The 18,642-nt window shown below is 41.5% G+C and overlaps 2 protein-coding genes and 1 long non-coding RNA gene across 3 annotated transcripts; 2 read left to right on the top strand and 1 right to left on the bottom strand.

The window, feature by feature from the left end:
• Positions 1–4,164: 4,164 nt before the first annotated feature.
• Positions 4,165–4,671, bottom strand: LOC113712947 (uncharacterized). The gene has a single exon (XM_027236602.2). The coding sequence runs from the start codon at positions 4,669–4,671 to the stop codon at positions 4,165–4,167; it is 507 nt and encodes a 168-aa protein (XP_027092403.1).
• A 435-nt stretch (positions 4,672–5,106) lies between these two features.
• On the top strand, positions 5,107–6,299 carry LOC113712948 (uncharacterized). The gene is made up of 3 exons (XR_011821920.1): positions 5,107–5,244; positions 5,748–5,823; positions 5,904–6,299. It is a non-coding gene; the product is annotated as an uncharacterized lncRNA (long non-coding RNA).
• A 3,215-nt stretch (positions 6,300–9,514) lies between these two features.
• On the top strand, positions 9,515–11,610 carry LOC113711138 (lecithin-cholesterol acyltransferase-like 1). The gene is made up of 2 exons (XM_027234311.2): positions 9,515–10,041; positions 10,366–11,610. The coding sequence occupies exons 1-2, from the start codon at positions 9,659–9,661 to the stop codon at positions 11,249–11,251; spliced, it is 1,269 nt and encodes a 422-aa protein (XP_027090112.1). The 5' UTR covers positions 9,515–9,658; the 3' UTR covers positions 11,252–11,610.
• Positions 11,611–18,642: the final 7,032 nt, after the last annotated feature.

An 18,642-nucleotide genomic window follows, 5' to 3' on the forward strand; every position in this document is an offset into this window, starting at 1 on the left:
GTCTTTGCTGCTTTTACAAGATTAGAAATGCATCTATATATACCATAATAATTAAGATGATTGGAAGGCCGTGAGGGCAAGTTGAGTGCAACTGTACAAGCATTATCTTGACAAACAATCCATTATGATAATCAGTGTCAGTATCTCAACGTACCCCATGCCCCATCATCTTTCTTATCTGTTAAGGGAACCATGGAGCCTAAATGAAGCTAACCTTTCTTTTATGGGTACTGGACAATTATTCAGCTGCGAGTTGCATCCAAACTCTCTGAAAATTGTTCTTTAACTACCTTGAACTGGAAGTCGTCTCACATTAACGGAATCACCAGAAATGTCTACACGCAACTAATTAGCAGCCAGGCTTTTTGCTTAGTGTCTGTTGAGCATTTCAAAGAAGATGTTTTTGTCATTATTATACGATTTATGAGACGGACGAAGAGTGGAATATTGAGATCGACAATAGTTTGTTTGGATAAGAGTTTATTTGGATGATTTATTTGAGATAATTCCTGTAACACTTTTTGTGATGTGATGTATGTGAGATAAAAAGGTGATTAAGAAGATAAAAAGGTGGTTGAAACTTGTGAATTAAAATTTTTTTTATTTGAAATCAAAGTTGTCCAAACAAACTCGCGGCGGATGAATTTTTTTATTCCTCGCTTCAACAGTTTCATGAAAAATGATTGATCGACGAGGACAGGCGGGTTAAATTGAAAAGAAAATATATATTATCATGAGTTTTCAACATTATGACCAAGTTTATTATTTTTTAAATTTATTGTACCAGTCGAGATTTTCAGATCTACATATATGTGTTGTACTGTTGTGTTTGATATTATAATGAAATTATCCTTTTCTTCTTCGTATATAATAAAAAGTCTTCAATGTGGTTGCCGCGAATTGCTCCAACTTTGATAGAGTAAACGCGGACAAGAAAATTACTCCAACTTTGATCATAATATTCAAGGGTAAGCGCCTGTGCATATTTTCCAGCAAATAAAATTGACGAGGCATTATTAATTGTTTAGGTTTGAATGTCAAATCAACGTACAGGAAGTTGACAAAAGACCTGCTCCGCTTGCGTCTTGATTATTGAATTAGTTTATGACTTTCAAATGTTTGCCGTTGTAGTATTCATTTTTTTTTTGTTTTTTAGCAAATATTACGGAATTCCATTCAACATTTTCATGCTACATGCGTACCCCACCTTGTTTGCATCTCTATCCATTTTCAGTTTTGGTGCATAATAATTTATCAATCTGCCTCTTTTTTAAGTCTTCACGAGATATTATTGTTCGTGTTTTATTTTTTACTAGTATAAATACCCGTGCTACGCACAGTAGATTACATTTTTGAAAAAAATTACAATCTATAGGGGAATTTAAAAATAGTAAAATGTTATAATCACGGGCACATGAAAGTATATTTTAAAAAATGAAACTTTGTAAAAATAATTCAATATATAATAAAAACATCTCTATTATTTATAAACTATCACTTTGATAAAGGTTGGATCCTGAAAAAAATAGAAATTCATATCATAAATTGAGCGACATAAGGGTCCAATTAAATATAATTAAATATTTAATTTGATAAATAAATGAAATACTTACAAACATTTTGCCTTCAATTTGATAATCTTCTACGAAGGCGTGAATATTTTTCACACCAATCAACTCTGAGTACGAATGCCAGTATTGGGGATTTAATTAATTCTGTTGATTTTTGTGGAGTTCGTACTATAAATGAGAATGCATGATTTTTGCATGAATTAATGTGTTGGTCGAACAATGCACCTCCATTTTCCTGACAATTAAAAGCATACATAATTCAAAATTATCTTTTGTTTTAGATAGTTTGTAAATAATATTGTATAAAAATATATACATATAAATAATGTATACCTTTGTTTTTAAATCTCTAAGATAAAAAGCATCACAACAAAACATGAATCGTGCATGTCTGTCTTGAAGAGCGAGGTATAGGTTACCACTGAAATCTTTAACTTCTATATTAACATTGTATCTGTTAAAAAGAAATTGTGATGTATGATGTAAAAAATTATATTAAAATTCAAAATATATGAAAATAATTACCTGACAATAGTGTCGACTACGTCATTACAATGGATACACACCATTTTTGCAAAATGAGATTGACATGGTTGTCCAAAATTTTTGCATAACTCATGGAACATATTGTCTATGTTGATGCTTTGAATATAAGCAAGTATCCGAAAATATTTAATCTAAAACAATCCAAAGAATGTTTAGATTACAATTATTAATTCGAAACTACATATAGATACTTGTTCATTACTTAATTAATTGAGAGGAATTGTACCGTAGGTATAACTGCATATTTAAATATCAATATGTTTTTAGCATTTGATATCAATAATGCTTGGGACATTATAAAGCTGCATGACCGCAACCACGTCACTAATTTCTGAGCACATTTATCATTCTCAAACCTGCAAATTTTTCAAATATATATTCGCAAGAGTATGAAATATTATTAATAATTTAATATTTTGGTATTTGTAAAACTTACCAACTGTGTAGGTATTGAGCAAAATCCAAATAGTAATTGACATACAATTTGCTTGCTCGAATAGTATAAAGTGACGGTCCTGCACAATGTGCTATATTTATTGATAAACTATAAAAATTAAATAAAATAAAGTGAAAATAAATTGAATTACCTTTATGGGAATTAGTAGTGGCATGACGACCATCTGACACGCGTGGGCTAATAAGGATACCAACAGCAAGTGGAAAGAGATCTTACTCAATCTTCTCATGAAATTGGATTGGAAGAGGTTTAATTGTAGTGGGAAGATGTGTGAGGAGAGTTAGTTGGAATTAACTTCTTGTTTGAGGGAACGTGGGAATGTTTAGTTGGAGTTAACTTCTTGTTTGAGAAAAACGTGGTGGTGTAATGTGCTCATGATGTTTTTTACGAAATAAATTAAATGTAAAATGCTATAAAAATAGAGTTGAGAGTGGGAAGGATTGTGAAGGCTTGTTTCTAAAAATACCTTCTCAAATTTATATAGATATAGATTTTTCCATGGTCATGATGTACAACGATGATATTCAGATATGACTTCTATAATCTCGATGTGAATATTGAGCTGCAAATAAACGAGGAGTGCCAAAACTGGAACAAGCTCGATATGTGGCAGATAATCATGGCCAAAACTTGGGTCTGATCCAATCTTTATAAATTCAACAGTTGAGATTGTGCCGCGCCATTTGGTGATGCGCCATTTGGTATGACATAATCTAGATCATTTAAGGCCTTGTTTTGATTATATTTTCTTGAATTTTTTTGTAGAAAAATTGTTGTAACGAGAAAAAAAAATAATAGAGAAACGTGATCATAAAATGACGTAATTTTTTGATGAAAAATGACTGTCTAAACAATGTCTATTATATCTTTAAACATCGGATCTACTCAAGTGTGTGAGTGGATAAACATTAGTGAGATTAGGTGACTAAAATAAAAAAAAAAAATCAAACCGTTGATAAAAGAGTAAGACTTAGTGGAAATTAATCATTTGTTAGATGATGTAGTGATGTGTCAGGCCTTATCACATCAAAACCATCCTTATCAGGGTTTGGTTTAACAACTTTGTATGCTGTAGATGCATATTTGTTATGAATGAAAGGTTATTTTCTTTTGCCTAAAGAAAAATCTTCAAAAACTGATCCATAACCATGCAATAAATGACTCACCCACTTCCAAACTTTTTAAAAAGTACCACAAATGCAAAAAAAAATTCAGGAACTGCAGACCAGGATTGGCACGAACTACTTTTGAGTTTTGAGACTAATCCAGCTACCAAACTGCTGCATACATGTCCTTTGTTTTTTCGACCGACCATACATGTTAAAGCAGAAAATAAATTAAAAAGAAAAAACAATTAACAATCTTCATCCATTAAGGATGAGAGAAACTTGGCAATTTAGAGATGAAGCCTTTCCTGTACAAACAACCAAGCCTGAAAGAAACAGAGTATAAAAAAGGAGAGACAGAGAAAGAAAAACAAAAGGAGAATAAGAGAGATTGTTTCAGATGAATCAAAATCCAAAACGAATGAAGAATGAAACTTTCCATCGCTCTCATTCGTACCACTTTCCTAGAGGAAAATGATCAGGATCAGAAGACAACACTCCTCCTATTAACAGCATGGCTTCTGCTTCTTGGATACGCGTCTTTTGGCTTCATATTATTCGCGCTGTCTTCAGATGCAAAAACAGAAGGGTTTTCTTCATCAATCTTTCCCATGCCGACACTGCAACTTCTTAGTGGCATACTTTTTGGTCCAGCGACCGAGTTTGACATTTGCTGCTTCATAATTAGTTGTTGCAGGTACAAGCAATTGATGTCAATATTATCGGATGAAGTCCTCGTTGAAGCAGCTCTAATCAGCTCTCTTAAATCATCGTTAACATCAGTCGACGCTGATGAATTAGCACTATAACTCCTTGGCAAACTCGCCGAGTAGTTTGATGAGGGCATGCCCATGACAAGGGTTCCGTGGCCGAAATTATCACTGCAACTTGTAATGCTTCTCACGTAAAAATCCCTTGCTTTTCCTAAAGCCCTGGCTGGATATGTGATGATCCTCAAGAATCTGTTCTGTTGTCTTGCTTTGCTCCTCATTTTTTCTGACGCACAATATGACACGCAGTTCACACACTATGAAAAAGAAATGGAGGCTTTCTTTCTTCCTTTCCTTTTTTTTTGTTTTTCTCTAATGCAATACTTGGAAAATGATCAAGGAGAGAAGATTGCCTTCTTGCTGGATGATATTTGAGAAATGAGAAGAACTCAACCGCCTGCGCTCTTTTTTTTTTTTTTCCTTGTGAAAGAAAATTGTGGAAGAAGAGATCTAGAAAGCACTACTCAAAGTTTTAGAGAGTATGTGGGATTGGTCTTATGGTTTTAGACATAGCGTTTGGAAGGATAATTTGGAATTTGGGATAGAGAATATATAGCCAATGGAGGATAAGGGAGGAAGCTTAGAAATCTATCTATCTATGCATTATAAGAGTTAGCGTAGAAAGTAGCAGCGAGGCTGTTATTGTAGTGTGGACGGTGGACTAATGGGTTGGCAACTTGACATTTCAGCTAATGAGGACCCGACGACTTGGCATGACATGGTTAACTAAAAGATCAACAAACGCGGGTGGACCTTTTCATAGCACGCCATTGGAGAAGACAACATGCATTGAGGTAAGAAGAAAAAATAGACAATTAATCAATGGAACGATGGATCAAAGGACTGCGCTACTACAAGTCCAGGGCTGCCACCGTGTATATATACTAATCATGCATCTACGAAAGAAAAAAAGAAAAATCAGTGGTCAATTCAATTACAGTCCCCGTTTTCTCAGTTAAATTCGAAGTGCTTGGCGTTAAAGAACATGGGTTTTGGATGTGATTACGAGGAACAAGTGCTCCCGTCTCAAAATTTATTCGCATTGAGTAGAATAATATACAAGATCTTTATTCATTAGCTTAATTAGTTGATCTTGACTAATCGGATGTCAATGTTAATTAGCTTAGCTTAACACATAATTAAAAAATGTGTAGACATCCCGTATTGTTACAAGCATTACGAAAGTAATAATTAATCACACGTATGTCAATGTTGTGGGGTTTTTTTTTTTGTGGTCATGTATCAATATCATCAGTTGTCATCAATTTGCTCAATTATCAGATATTGAATTTTGCAGGAAAAGGGATTTATTTTAGGTGAGCTAAACAATAATAATGAAGGTAGGCCAAATTTAAAAGTCAAGAAATGCAAGAGTGAGTTTTTTCAACATTTGACTTTTTGTGTCTCCATTTGTAATACGTAGCGACTAATTGCTTTTGCTTTCTCTTGGAAGTTTGGAGAAATACTCAAACAAGTGGGCAGTATTTGATTAGGATTGCTGATTCAGCCACAGCATTACCTCATGGCTCAAATCAATTTTCAGACAGCCAATGGTTTAATGAGGAGGCAATCAAAGTTTCTGCACTTTGCCGGTGTTGAATTCACATGTTATTAGTTTGCCAACCAGTGAAATCCGGACCACAGTATCCGCTAAAACATCCATGGGAGCCACTGCCATACAACAGGCGATGAGTAGAGTAGGTACAAGGCTTATCTGATTGCTACTATTTTCCGAAGTTTTTATAGAAAAATATTTTGTAATGAATTGATGCAGGTAAAATAGAAAAATATGTTTACAAATTTTCTTAGAAAGTAGCAATCTAAAGATGGTGTCGTGGTGAAAAATCATGGATGCAAACATTTTTAACAAAATTGTAATTTATTAATGCAAAAAAATGTATTGTGAAATGATGGTGAACTAATAGTTGCAATTAGAGCATCCACAATGCTATTACACCTTGTGAAGTGTAATCCACATGCCACATCAGCATTCCACTTTCTCCTCTTTTATTACACGTTCACTTACAATGGATTACACTCCATAAGGTGTAATAGCACGGGTCTACAATTAAATCAAATATTTATTTTAATAATGCATAACTCATATCTCATAAATAAATAAAGCAATTTTTAAAATTAATTTTGTAATTTTTAAAAAATAAAGTACTAACTTTTATTAAATTTTTTACATTAAATTTAGTGGGATATGTTTTAAAAAAAGTGTTATGTGTTTATATAGAAGGTTAAAATCTAATCGTTGGATATAACCATTGAAAAGCTAAAATGTGTTGTGTGCTGACAAATTTATTATTGAAGCAAAAATTGGATGTAACTGTTGATGATTAGAATTATTTTACATTTGATCATTGATCTCACTTTCTAATGGATTATACACGCATCATATGCGTGTAATCTCCACGACACGGCGCGCGCTGCTGTTGCTCTTAGTAGTTTAAGAAAGAAATAAAAATGGTTCATCTTTATTAGTTCAATGGGCGCCGCTGCCACCGGCGTAGACCAGATAAGTGCCACCTGCATTATTTGGAAGAGCATTGGACGCTGGTCCCTTGACGTGTTACAAAAAGCATCTTGCATAAGCAAAATTAGAAACGAAACAAAAATATTGCGTACTATAATCTATAAACGTAGTCCAATTGAACTATGTAAAAGGTCTGAATATTAGACCTTCCAAGCCAAATAAGCGCATTATTGGATCCGTGATATTTTTTTTTCAGAGAAGCGAAGCATTTAATTGCTCGTCTAGTTACAAGCGTTTCATGGTTCAAAGGAAAAAGGAAATTTTGTGATAAATTGGTGGCGGCGACTCGCGCAGGCCTTGCTCTTGTTTGTCTTAGATTTTGTAAAGATTTAGCTCCGTTTAGATTAGCTATTTTTGAGGTAGTTTTAAAAGAATTTACTTTAATAGTAGTATATATGAAAAATTTTTATTATAAATAATTTTTAAAATATTTGATATATCATATGTATGAGATATTTTTATTTGTGTATTATTATTATAGCATTATATTTGAAAAACTTGTTTTTGAAAAAAAGACCAATTCAAACAGATATTAATTATAGAAGGTGATTATATAGAATAATTAAAGTTTCTTTTTGGGTTATTATAAATTTTAAATTTTTTTTATTGAAAAATGTATCATCTAAAGATAAAAGCAATTGAGAATATTTCAAAATTAATTATTTAAAATTATAATATACAATCAATTAAAATAATCGACCAAAAACAAACCGTCGACGACAAGATTGGCAAATGGTGGTAGTAAAATTGGACACATTTCAAAGCGAGTGACGGTTCAATTTGACAAATGTATACGCTAGAAACTATCAGAATAGACAGCTCGAATTTCTAGTGTCAAAGGGGATCTCCATCTCCAGGAGTGTCAGAAACATTATCATCTTTTTTGACATCGGAGAATGAAATAAATGTGAAAGAGACGTGAGAATTTTCAGTCCGATATACCTGAAGAGAGGAAAGCCTTCTCAAACTGAAAACAAATAAGAGATGGGCGCAGCACTGTTCTAGAAGAGCCAAGTTGCGAGATGAATGGATGATATCCAGTTTCAGTTTGCACTTGTTATAAAGTAAAAGTTTCACATAAGGAGGAGGGAATTTTTTCTGATTGCAAACAAAATGATGAATTTAGCCTCCAGTAGGATCTTCCGCTCTTGATAGTTACAAAATGACGGGTTTGTTTGGATCGCGATTTATTTGTCAAAATATATCTACTTACATCATCATTACAATTTTTAAAACATCTTTTTAATTATCTTTTTATCTCACATACATCATATCACAAAAAGTGCTACAGTAAAAATATCTCTAATAATTCAGAATCCAAACAAACCCGATCGATGAATTTAGCCCAAGAGGCCAACTTCTGAGGCTGACTTTTGATATGTGCTTAGTAACTCCAAGTGGGAGGTCAAGGGATGGTGACTGACATAAATGCGATGTAGTTAAAGAACGGGACTGTTACTTTAGGGTGGCTTCCTCGGACAGGAATTTTCGTTGATTATATTTTTTCTTCCTTAAATTATGCTAAAATAGATTACAAACTGTTATTGTTGCAAAAAAAAAAAAAAAAAAAAGATAATTGCCTGCTCTTATCAAGTTGCAAACTTTTTTAGTGAATTAGTGATGAACAGATTGCCCAAAGGGTTCAAATCAGTTGCAACCTTTGGATGGGGTAAATGGTTGTACACAAAATTACTTAATTCTAGAGACGCTCCAACCCTTGCAAAAACTTGAGAAATCATCATCCATTTCAGCTAAATAAATTCTTTCTACAAATTCTGAATGTGTTCATAGTTATTAGGGGGTGGGAAAAAGAGACAAAGGACCCAAGAATCTTAAGAATCATCAAAATTGAACCAAATGATCAACGCCAATTAATTGTTGGGCTTCAACCAAAAGGAACTTGTTGGGTCGGGGTGTCGGGCTTGATTTAGTGTGTTGTGTTATGCTGAATGCAGCAGGTCCATTTAAGGGTTCTTTTTGATGGTACTTGCCAATACCCAATGTCATTAGAAATGTACCCTTCCAGCTACATTTTCATCCAAAAAGTTATTTTTCTCTAAAAAACCCTAATTCAATTAGGGACATTATCCAAGCAACCATGAGTATCCAAGTCTCGGCTCGACTCTCAAACCCTCTCCTTTCCTCCCTTTTCCTTATAACGCTTGGCATCCCCAATTGAAAAGAAAAATGTTATTAATGCTTCTTTTTGTGCTTGTCAACTTATGTTTAGGTCTTCAGAAAAACAAAATCAGAAATATGGCCAATTATGATAGGGCCATTTTTACCTCTACTGCTTGGGTCAGACTAATTCAAACTTTAGAACCCTGGAGACATTAACAACAATAAAAGCTTCAACTCAGGCCGAAAGCTTCACAGTTTTACTTCTTGTTGCCTGCTTTGGACGCCTAAATCAAAGCCCAAAATTTCACCATCTACAAAGTACAAACGTGTAATACTAGTATTTTGGACCAGAACTACTGCTTTTTATTTCTTTCCTTTTCCATAGTACGCTTGAGCGGGCACCACTTCATAGACGTTAACCCATTCCCCACCACAGAACTTCTCCAACAACGCACGGGCTCGACAGAGTCACTGGCAATGCCATCTACCTTCTCACAATTCCAGCTCTCTCAAAGTGGCAAGGAATTGATCCATAATTCATCAACAAAATGAAAGGCATCTATCTGAATTTTGCTGTTCTTTCATTGGCCATGCTGCTGTGTCTATGCCAAGCAAAAACCCACCTTCACCCTTTGATCTTGGTACCCGGCACTGGAGGCAATCAACTAGAAGCTAGGCTAACCGCAGAGTACAAGCCTCCAAGCTTGTTTTGCAACCGGTGGTATCCATTGAAGAAGGACAAGAATGGTTGGTTTAGGCTGTGGTTCGATCTAAGTATCATATTATCCCCCTTCACTAGATGCTTTGCTGACCGCATGATGCTATATTATGATCCTTACCTCGATGACTACTATAATGCCCCTGGAGTGGAGACTAGAGTTCCTAATTTTGGCTCCATTCAATCTCTCCTTTATCTTAATCCCCATCTCAAGTAAGTTTTCTTTTACTTTTCAGGTGATTATCTTGAATGTTACTTCGACTTTGAGTAACTGTGGGAAATCGATTCTTAATTTCTTCCCATCAACAATTGTCAAGTACTGAAAGTTCTTCTTGTTTGACTCCTTTTTAGTTTAGCAGTCTGACACCGAGTATTCTACTATATACTACCACACAGTGGTGGCAAGCTATCTCCGGTTTCATTAAAAATTGATTGCTCTGTTGATTAACCAACATCATGATGTATTAAGATCCTTGATAATACTTCAAGAAATACTTTGGTTTTGAAGCTCCATGTGGAATTTGCATTTATTGGCAGGCACATTACTGCATACATGGAGCCCCTTGCGAGGTCCCTGGAACAAATAGGTTACGTGGATGGTGAAAATCTATTCGGAGCACCATATGACTTTCGTTATGGTTTAGCAGCAGAAGGTCATCCATCAGCTGTTGGTTCCAAGTTTCTTAGTGACCTGAAACATCTAATAGAAAATGCAAGCTCTTCCAATGGAGGCAAGCCAGTGATCCTTCTATCCCACAGCCTAGGAGGCCTATTTGTCCTTCAACTACTCAACCGAAATTCACCTTCTTGGCGTCAAAAATATGTCAAGCATTTCATCGCACTCTCTGCACCCTGGGGTGGCACAGTTCAGGAGATGATCACCTTTGCTTCTGGATATACGCTAGGGATTCCCTTTGCTGATCCTCTGATAGTCAGGAATGAGCAAAGGAGTTCTGAAAGTAACCTATGGCTCTTGCCTTCTCCTAAAGTATTTTCTCAGAAGAAACCACTTGTGATCGCACAAAATGCGTCGTATTCAGCACATGATATTGAACAATTTCTTGAAGACATTGGAGCTCCAGAAAGAGTGAAGCCTTACAAATCGCGAATTTTGCCTTTGGTGGGAAAATTTGTGGCTCCTGAAGTGCCCATTACTTGCATAGTTGGCACTGGTGTGGAGACACCGGAGACCTTGTTGTATGGAGAATGCGGCTTTGATGAGCAACCTGAGATTATTTATGGAGATGGAGATGGAACAGCGAACATAATTAGCTTATTGTCTGTGGAACTGGAATGGGCAGATAATAGAAATCAGACCCTTAAGGTGATTAAACTTCCTGGGGTTTCTCATACTGATATACTGCGGGATGATGCAGCACTTGGTGAAATACTAGGACAAATTAACAGTATCAACTCTGTCTGAAGTCAGTATCTCATTCTCAGAATATTATTCTGAGAAGTCAGTAATGGCTGTAATCGTCTATCAATTGAGCTGATTCCCTCCGAAACAACTGCAGAAAATCAGCAAGAAAGCAGGAGCAAACATTTGCATGCAAATGATGTCTTTCCCTGTAATTATTTTTTTGTTATGGGCAGGGAATTTCTTACATGATTTGGCAAATTTATACTATTATATTAGTGTGCACCTTGATTTTGTTGTGTATATCAAAATTTGTATCAGGTGCAACCCTTCAAGGTCAAGGATGTGTATACTAAGGCTCCGTTTGATAACACTGAATCCGAATTCTAAATTCTGAATACTGAAATAATTAATTTGCTGAATTTTAAGCACTGAAAAGAGATATATAAATGTCTGAATTCTAATGCTGAATCTATTTATACTGTTTGATAAAAATTCATAACTTAGTGCTTAATAAGCTAAATTGTACAATTTTACTCTTCTATCTTTTAATCCAAAAAGGAAATAGAACCTATGATTTAATTAACTTAAAATTGTTAGGTATGAAAATGACAATAATTGTGAAGAGCAATGCATATAATGACAATGTTTCTTTGTGTGGGAAAAGGGTATGGTTTCATCGTTTTGAGAATGGAAAAACGAGCTTTTAATATTCCAAAAGCACGTTCAATTACATTTCTCAATCTTGCATGTGCTTGGTTAAAGCGTTCTCCTTTTTATCTTGGACGAAAAGCATTTCGAAAATCAGACAACCAATATCTAATATTTCGATATGGTGTCATAAAGCCACGTGTGTGTGGATAAGTTGCATCACATAAATAATATTTATCTGCACAAAAAAAAAATATATCAAAATATAAATGTTTGTGGATGAAAATTACTGCAAAAAAATACTATTGTTAAAAAAAATTTTTGAATAGAGAATATCAGGTTATTTTGTTTAATTAAATAAGGATTTTGAATAGGGAATATTAGGTTGTTTAATTAGATAAGGATTTTGAATGTAATTAACAAACAGGGATATATTTGGTAGATAAGATAAAGTAGTTGAAGTAAATCTTTTGATTCTTATCAAATTAAGCATTCAGCTACGATTCTTGTGCTGAAAAAAATACATACAAATTCAGCACCACTTAATAAGTTCAGCAGGTGAATTTTTATTTATCAAACACCCACAACATCTGAATGTCTGAATGAATTCAGTTTCAGCACTTTTTTATGTTATCAAACAGGCACTAAGTGTTGATAATGTGTACTGATATGAAGCATAATTTTACCAAAAAATCACAATATGGTACATGTAGCAAGTTCGGCTAAATATTGAAAATGTATTGGATAATTTCAATGAATATCCCACTTACACATTTTTTTCCTATTAACATAGAAGAGAAGTGATTTTCACTCTTTTCTATCCCTAAATTTTTCTAAAATCCCTAAATATATCTGCAATGTTAAGTTCAGAAAATAGTTCTTCTGGTCACGGTGTAGTTATGTATTGTATTCTTATGGTCAGTGAGGAAAACTGGGCAGGCCTCTTAAGGGAAAAAGATTGAAAAAGGAAGACATCTGAAGAAGCGCAGAGCTTCCCCGAGGAGAGCTGATCTGATCAGCTCGGGGTGTCGATGGGAGAGCTGATCCAAGACCTGCAAAACAGAGAGGATGAGCTAACAAAGGGGGCCCGAGGGTTGTCCCCGAGGGCACTCCGACGGTCAAGTTAGTTTTCCGGTGAGTGAGTTTCACGGGAAGTAGTAACTGTCCGGAGTAAATTCCCAATAGTGAGCGTACCTTGTACAGTGGATGTGTGTTATTATTTATACCTGCAAGGGAGTCCGGCCTCCGCACGACGCGGGAATTGCCCGGTATAGATAACATCCCGCACTCAGGGGGATTTCTCCCGACCTCCTCGGGACGGACCTTCGCCTCCCCTGGGAGCCCTAGTCGGTGCGGCCCAGGGCTGCTGCCAGGAGTCTGGGGGCCAAGGCCCAGCTCGGTTCCTCCTGGGCTGCCGCGTGTCCGGGCCCAGAACGGGGCCTCTGCACTAGCCCCCTAGATTAGGTAGGACTGTCAGGCAGACCTAATCTATCTCCGCCACGTGGGAGGCCAGAACCGCGCACTACCCTGCCGAGGTCACCTCTGGTACAGTGCTGTCACAGGGACGCTGCTCCCACGTCCTTTCAGCTGTCCCGCCTCTTCGGTTTTCGTGCCCGCATTAAATGCGTTCACATGGGGGTCGGTTCAAATTCATGCAACCGTTTTCCCTCCACTCTTCCCCCTATAAATAGGGGATGCCAAATACTCATCTGTCCCATTTGCCATTTCCGCTTCTTCTTGTGCATTTCAAGTTATCACTCTCCCTGCGCACCCACATTTCCATTTTCCAGCAACCTCCGGCGTCCTGTGCCCAGATTCCGGCGAGCCTTCAGTCCTTCTTCTGCCGTCATCAGTAAGTCCTTTTTGCGACTCATCTTCCCTCTTTGCGGTGTCTCTTTTCCCCTCTGCTACCTCCCACTTTTTATGTCGGAGCATTCCTCCTCCTCTGTTGCTGTAGTATCAATCCGCCGCCGAGCTCCCCGAATCATCGTTCTTTCCTCGCCTTCACCCTCATCTTCGTCACCATCTTCTCCTCCTCCCCCTTCCCCTTCTTTTGTTTCTAGTCCCAGCTTCCACACCTCAGACCTACTTGAGTCTACCGATACCATGAGTTCTCCGTCTGCCCACTCCCCTTCGGCCCAAGCCCTTGAGGAGGCAGCCGAGCTCGACGCGCTCATCGCGCGGCAGGCTACCTCCACTCCCTCCCCCAGATCCCCCCATGATTCCCCTGGCGGAGCCCAGGAGGGTGCCGGGGAGGATAGGGACTCATCGGGTGGGTCCCCTGCTCCCGAGCAGGGGAATGATCCTGAATTCTCCTACGGCTATCCCGACCTGCAGGAGGCCACCCTCTCTCCCCAGGATTTGGCCGAGCTGGCTAGGTCGTACTCCATCCCTCCAGCCTACGAGCCGAGGTTGGCCGGGCCCGACGACCGGGCCTGCCGGCCTCCCCCTGGCTTCGTAGCCATCTATAGGGAGCAGCTCATCGCAGGGCTCCGTCTCCTCATCCATCCAGCTCTAACCGAGATTCTGAACCACTGGGGGCTCAGAATCACACAGCTCCATCCTACCTCTATCAGGATCATCACCGGATTCCTGATCTACTGCCTTCTCTGCGACATCCCTTACTCTCTCTCCCTCTTCCGAGCTGCATTCATTCTTAAGGCCGCCCTCCCGGGGTGGTACTACTTCTCCCGCCGTGGCCCCCAGACCAAAGGAGGGAAAGGGGCCCAGGAGTTGTTCTTCGGCCTCCCCTCCTCCGTGAAGGATTGGAAGGAGGATTTCTTCTTTGTCAGATCCACACATTTTCCCCCCAATGTGTGGAAGGTTGGGGGAGTCAAGGCCGACCCCTACCCGAAGGACCTGGACTACGAGACCCTCGGCCAGCTGTTGGGCTCCAAGGTGAAGCTCGATGTCACCAGGATCTCTACTGAGCAGATCTCCGCAGCCGGGCTGATGGGGACGTTGTCCGGATCCTCCGGGGAAGTGGCGACCCCCCAGCCCGAACTCGACACCTGTAACACTGGCTCTGTCCCTGTCTTTATTCATAGCGTATAGATTCTCCCTTTTTTGCCTTTTACTGTCTTTCGTTTGGCTGACCTGGTGTTCATTTCAGTGAGGAAGCTCTCCCAGCTGCTGGGCGCACCCCTCGAGGAGGTCACTCCCGACCCCCAGCCCGGAGCTGCTCGGGGGGCCCCAGGTGGGGCTTCCACCCCGGGGGGCGGCTCAGCCCCCCAGAAGGAGACATCACAACCATCCCCCTCCAAGCAGGCCGTCAGCAAAAAGAAGGCGGCCGGTCAGAAGAGGGGCAGAGGGGACGAGCCCTCTCAGGCTGGGCAGAAGAGGCTCGCCCTGGTCTCCGCACAGCCTCCTCCTCTTGCGCGGGTCTCCGGGGGACCAGTCCACCTGGGCGTGGGCTCTGCCGAGGAGCAGGTCCAGGAGTCGACTCCCCCGAGCTTGTGGCACTTCCGCCACATAGCTCCCCTGAAGTCAGGCCAAGCCCCCACGATGCATGACCCCCCCACTTCTGTCCGTCCTGGAAACTCTCCATCAACGACCGAGTCCAGTTCCCCGAGGTGGCTCGCGAGCTGATGGTGGGCTCGGTCCTTCCTAGGGACAGGAAGTGGATGGAGCTGGCCAGCCCCTCCGAGCTCTTGGACGCGTACTACACCGCCCAGGCCCAAGTAAGTACCGCCCATGGGTTAATTTCCCCCCCGTGTCTGGGTTAAGTGATGTGGCATGCTGATCTGCTTTCTCTCTTTTCCAGTCCAACGCTGCCGGTGCCGCCCTGGCTACCCGCTTCTCCGAGCTGTCTCCCGACCTGGAGAAGTTGCGGACGAAGAACCTGGAGGCGGAGAGGAAGCTTTCCCAGGCCCTCCAGGAGGCCAGCTCCCTTAAGGCCAAATTAGACAAGGCCGAGAAGGAGCTGGACGCCGCCCAGGTCCAACTCGCCTCCACCAGGTCGGAGCTCGACCAGGAGAGGGCTGGTGTGGCCAAGCTGAAGGAGGAGCATGCCGTAGAGCTCTCCGGCACCGTCAGCCGAGAGCGGAAGAAGGCTGTTCGGGAGTTTATCTCCTCCGATCAGTTCGAGGTGGACATCGCCCTCCTCAACCAGCCCATCCTCCAGGTTGGCTCTACGCGGGCCCTGACCCAGGTGCAGGGCCTCAACCTACCCGGCTTCAATGTGGCGGATTTCAAGGACTACGATCCTGCGGCCGAGGATAGGCTGGACTGGCTCTTTGATGGGTATCGGAAGGGGCATGCCCTGAAGAGCCTGGTCCGCCGAACCGACGTAGGAGCAGACCTAGAGGAGGTTCCCCTGGAGGAGGACGGGTCTCCAGGCAGAGCTGCCGGAAAAGAGCCGGTGGCCTAGGGCGGTAGCCACTCCAGAAACCCTTTCTGTCTTTTTGTAAGGATGCGACCATGCTCCAGTTGAAAATCTTGGAGGTCCATTCAGGACGGAAGGGGTTTCCTGCTTCCGGGCTCCTGAATAGCCTTCACCATACGCCTCTCACCATGCTTAAGGTGTACTTTCAGCTTCCACCCCGGTCGGGCCACCAGCAGGTAGAACAGACATCGAAGGAGATTACCAGCTCGGAAATTTTACGGTAGATAGGCAGGGCGCTTTGTAATAGATAGGCAGCTCGGAAGCTTTGTAATAGATAGGCTTGCAATGTATACACAAGACTTCGAAGAGTTATTTTCTTCTTTCCTTGCCCACTCGCAATGCTATGTGCCGACCTCCTGGGTCGAACACCTCACACCTCACCCCTCGGGGCTGAGTGCTTTAAATATTAAGCGCGTCCTTGCCGACCTCCTAGGTCGAACAATTCGCACTTCCGACCGAGTACTTTAAGCATTAAGTGCGTTCTTGCCGACCTCGTGGGTCGAACACTTCGCACTTTATTAAGCGCGTTCGTGCCGACCTCTTGGGTCGAACACTTCACACTTCAGAATATTTTAAGCATTAAGTGCGTTCTTGCCGACCTCCTGGGTCGAACACTTCACGCTTCATTGAGCGCGTTCATGCCGACCTCCTGGGTCGAACACTTCACACTTCAAAATATTTTAAGCATTAAGTGCGTTCTTGCCGACCTCCTGGGTCGAACACTTCACGCTTCATTGAGCGCGTTCATGCCGACCTCCTGGGTCGAACACTTCACGCTTCAGAATATTTTAAGCATTAAGTGCGTTCTTGCCGACCTCCTGGGTCGAACACTTCACACTTCATTGAGCGCGTTCATGCCGACCTCCTGGGTCGAACACTTCACACTTCATTGACCCCTAGCCCCCCACTAGGACGTTGAGCGAGGGAATGCTGAATGTGCTAGTGTAAGGTGCAGGTTTGAAAATTGTAAAATGAAACAAGTACAAGTGAAAATTAAAACGAGCTGTGATTGAATGAGAAAACAAAAACTCGGATTCCAGAGAACAGGCCACGGATCACCCTGGTTTAACCTACGCTACAAACAACCGCAAATTGGAGAAGTGCCAAGTCCGAGGTACTTCAGATCCATCCGTCTTAGCGAGCTTGCAATAGCCAGCTCGGCTCGCCTCAAGGACCTTGTAGGGGCCCTCCCAATTTGGGTCGAGCTTGTTGGAGCCGTGCACTCGGCTTATCGAGTTCTTTCTCAGTACGAGGTCTCCTGGCTGGTACTGTATAGTCTTTACTTTGGCGTTGTGATAGCGAGCGAGTTGGCTTTTATACTTAGCCATTCGAATAGCCGCTTCCTCCCGCCTGACTTCGAGCATGTCCAAGTTGCACCTAAGCTCTTCCTCGTTGGATGTTGCCGCGAAATTCTGTGTTCTGGGTGAGGGAAGACCAACCTCTGCGGGCACCACAGCCTCTGCTCCGTATGTTAGGGAGAACGGGGTCTCGTGAGTAGCCGTCCTGGGCGTAGTGCGGTAAGCCCAGAGGACACTGGGGAGCTCATCCAACCAGCTTGATTGGGCGGATTCCAGTCTAGTCTTCAACCCTTGCAGTACAGTTCGGTTAGCGTTCTCCACCTGGCCATTGGCCTGGGGGTGACCAACCGACGTGAAGTGTTGGTTGATTCCGATCTCGGCGCACCAGCTGCGGAAAGGGTCCTCGGCGAACTGGCGGCCGTTGTCAGATATCAGGGCATGCGGAATCCCAAACCGGCAAACTATGCTCTTCCAAAAGAATTTCTGAATTGCCTTCCCCGAGATAGAGACCAGGGGCTCTGCTTCCACCATCTTGTGAAGTAGTCTATGGCTACCACGAGGTGCTCATATCTTCCCGGGGCTCGGGGAAAGGGACCCAGGAGGTCTATCCCCCATTGAGCGAAGGGCCAAGGACTGTGGATGGGGACCATCTCCCGAGCTGGCTGATGGCGCAGCGAAGCGTGCACCTGGCAGGTTCGGCATTTCTGGACCAGATCTGCTGCGTCTCGGAAGACGGAGGGCCAATAGTAGCCCAAAAGGAGGCACTTCTTAGCCAGCACTCGGGACCCCACATGGGCCGCACATATTCCTTCATGGACTTCGCGCAGGACGTAATCACCTTCCTCGGGCGTCACGCACTTTAGCCAGGGGGACAAGTACGACCTCCTGTAGAGGGTTCCCCCGGCGTAGGCGTACTTGGCAGTTCGGAGTTGGATGCGTCGGGCCTCAGCTTTGTTTTCGGGGAGTTCACCCGAGCTGAGGAAGTCAACGAGGGGCGTCATCCAGGTGACCGAGCTGTCTATAGCCAGGAGCTGGACCTGATTGATTCTTTTCTGCTTTAGCACCTCCACCAATACCTCCTTGCTCAGGTGGGCAAATGAGGAGGATGCCAACTTTGAAAG

This window comes from Coffea arabica, chromosome 10e, assembly GCF_036785885.1.
Source record: "Coffea arabica cultivar ET-39 chromosome 10e, Coffea Arabica ET-39 HiFi, whole genome shotgun sequence".
Taxonomy (NCBI): Eukaryota; Viridiplantae; Streptophyta; class Magnoliopsida; order Gentianales; family Rubiaceae; genus Coffea; species Coffea arabica.

Coding starts and splice junctions, on each gene's coding strand:
- LOC113712947 (XM_027236602.2), bottom strand. CDS start 4,671: ATGAGGAGCAAAGCAAGACAACAGAACAGATTCTTGAGGATCATCACA.
- LOC113711138 (XM_027234311.2), top strand. CDS start 9,659: ATGAAAGGCATCTATCTGAATTTTGCTGTTCTTTCATTGGCCATGCTG. Junction 10,042..10,365: donor TATCTTAATCCCCATCTCAA/GTAAGTTTTCTT, acceptor ATTTATTGGCAG/GCACATTACTGCATACATGG.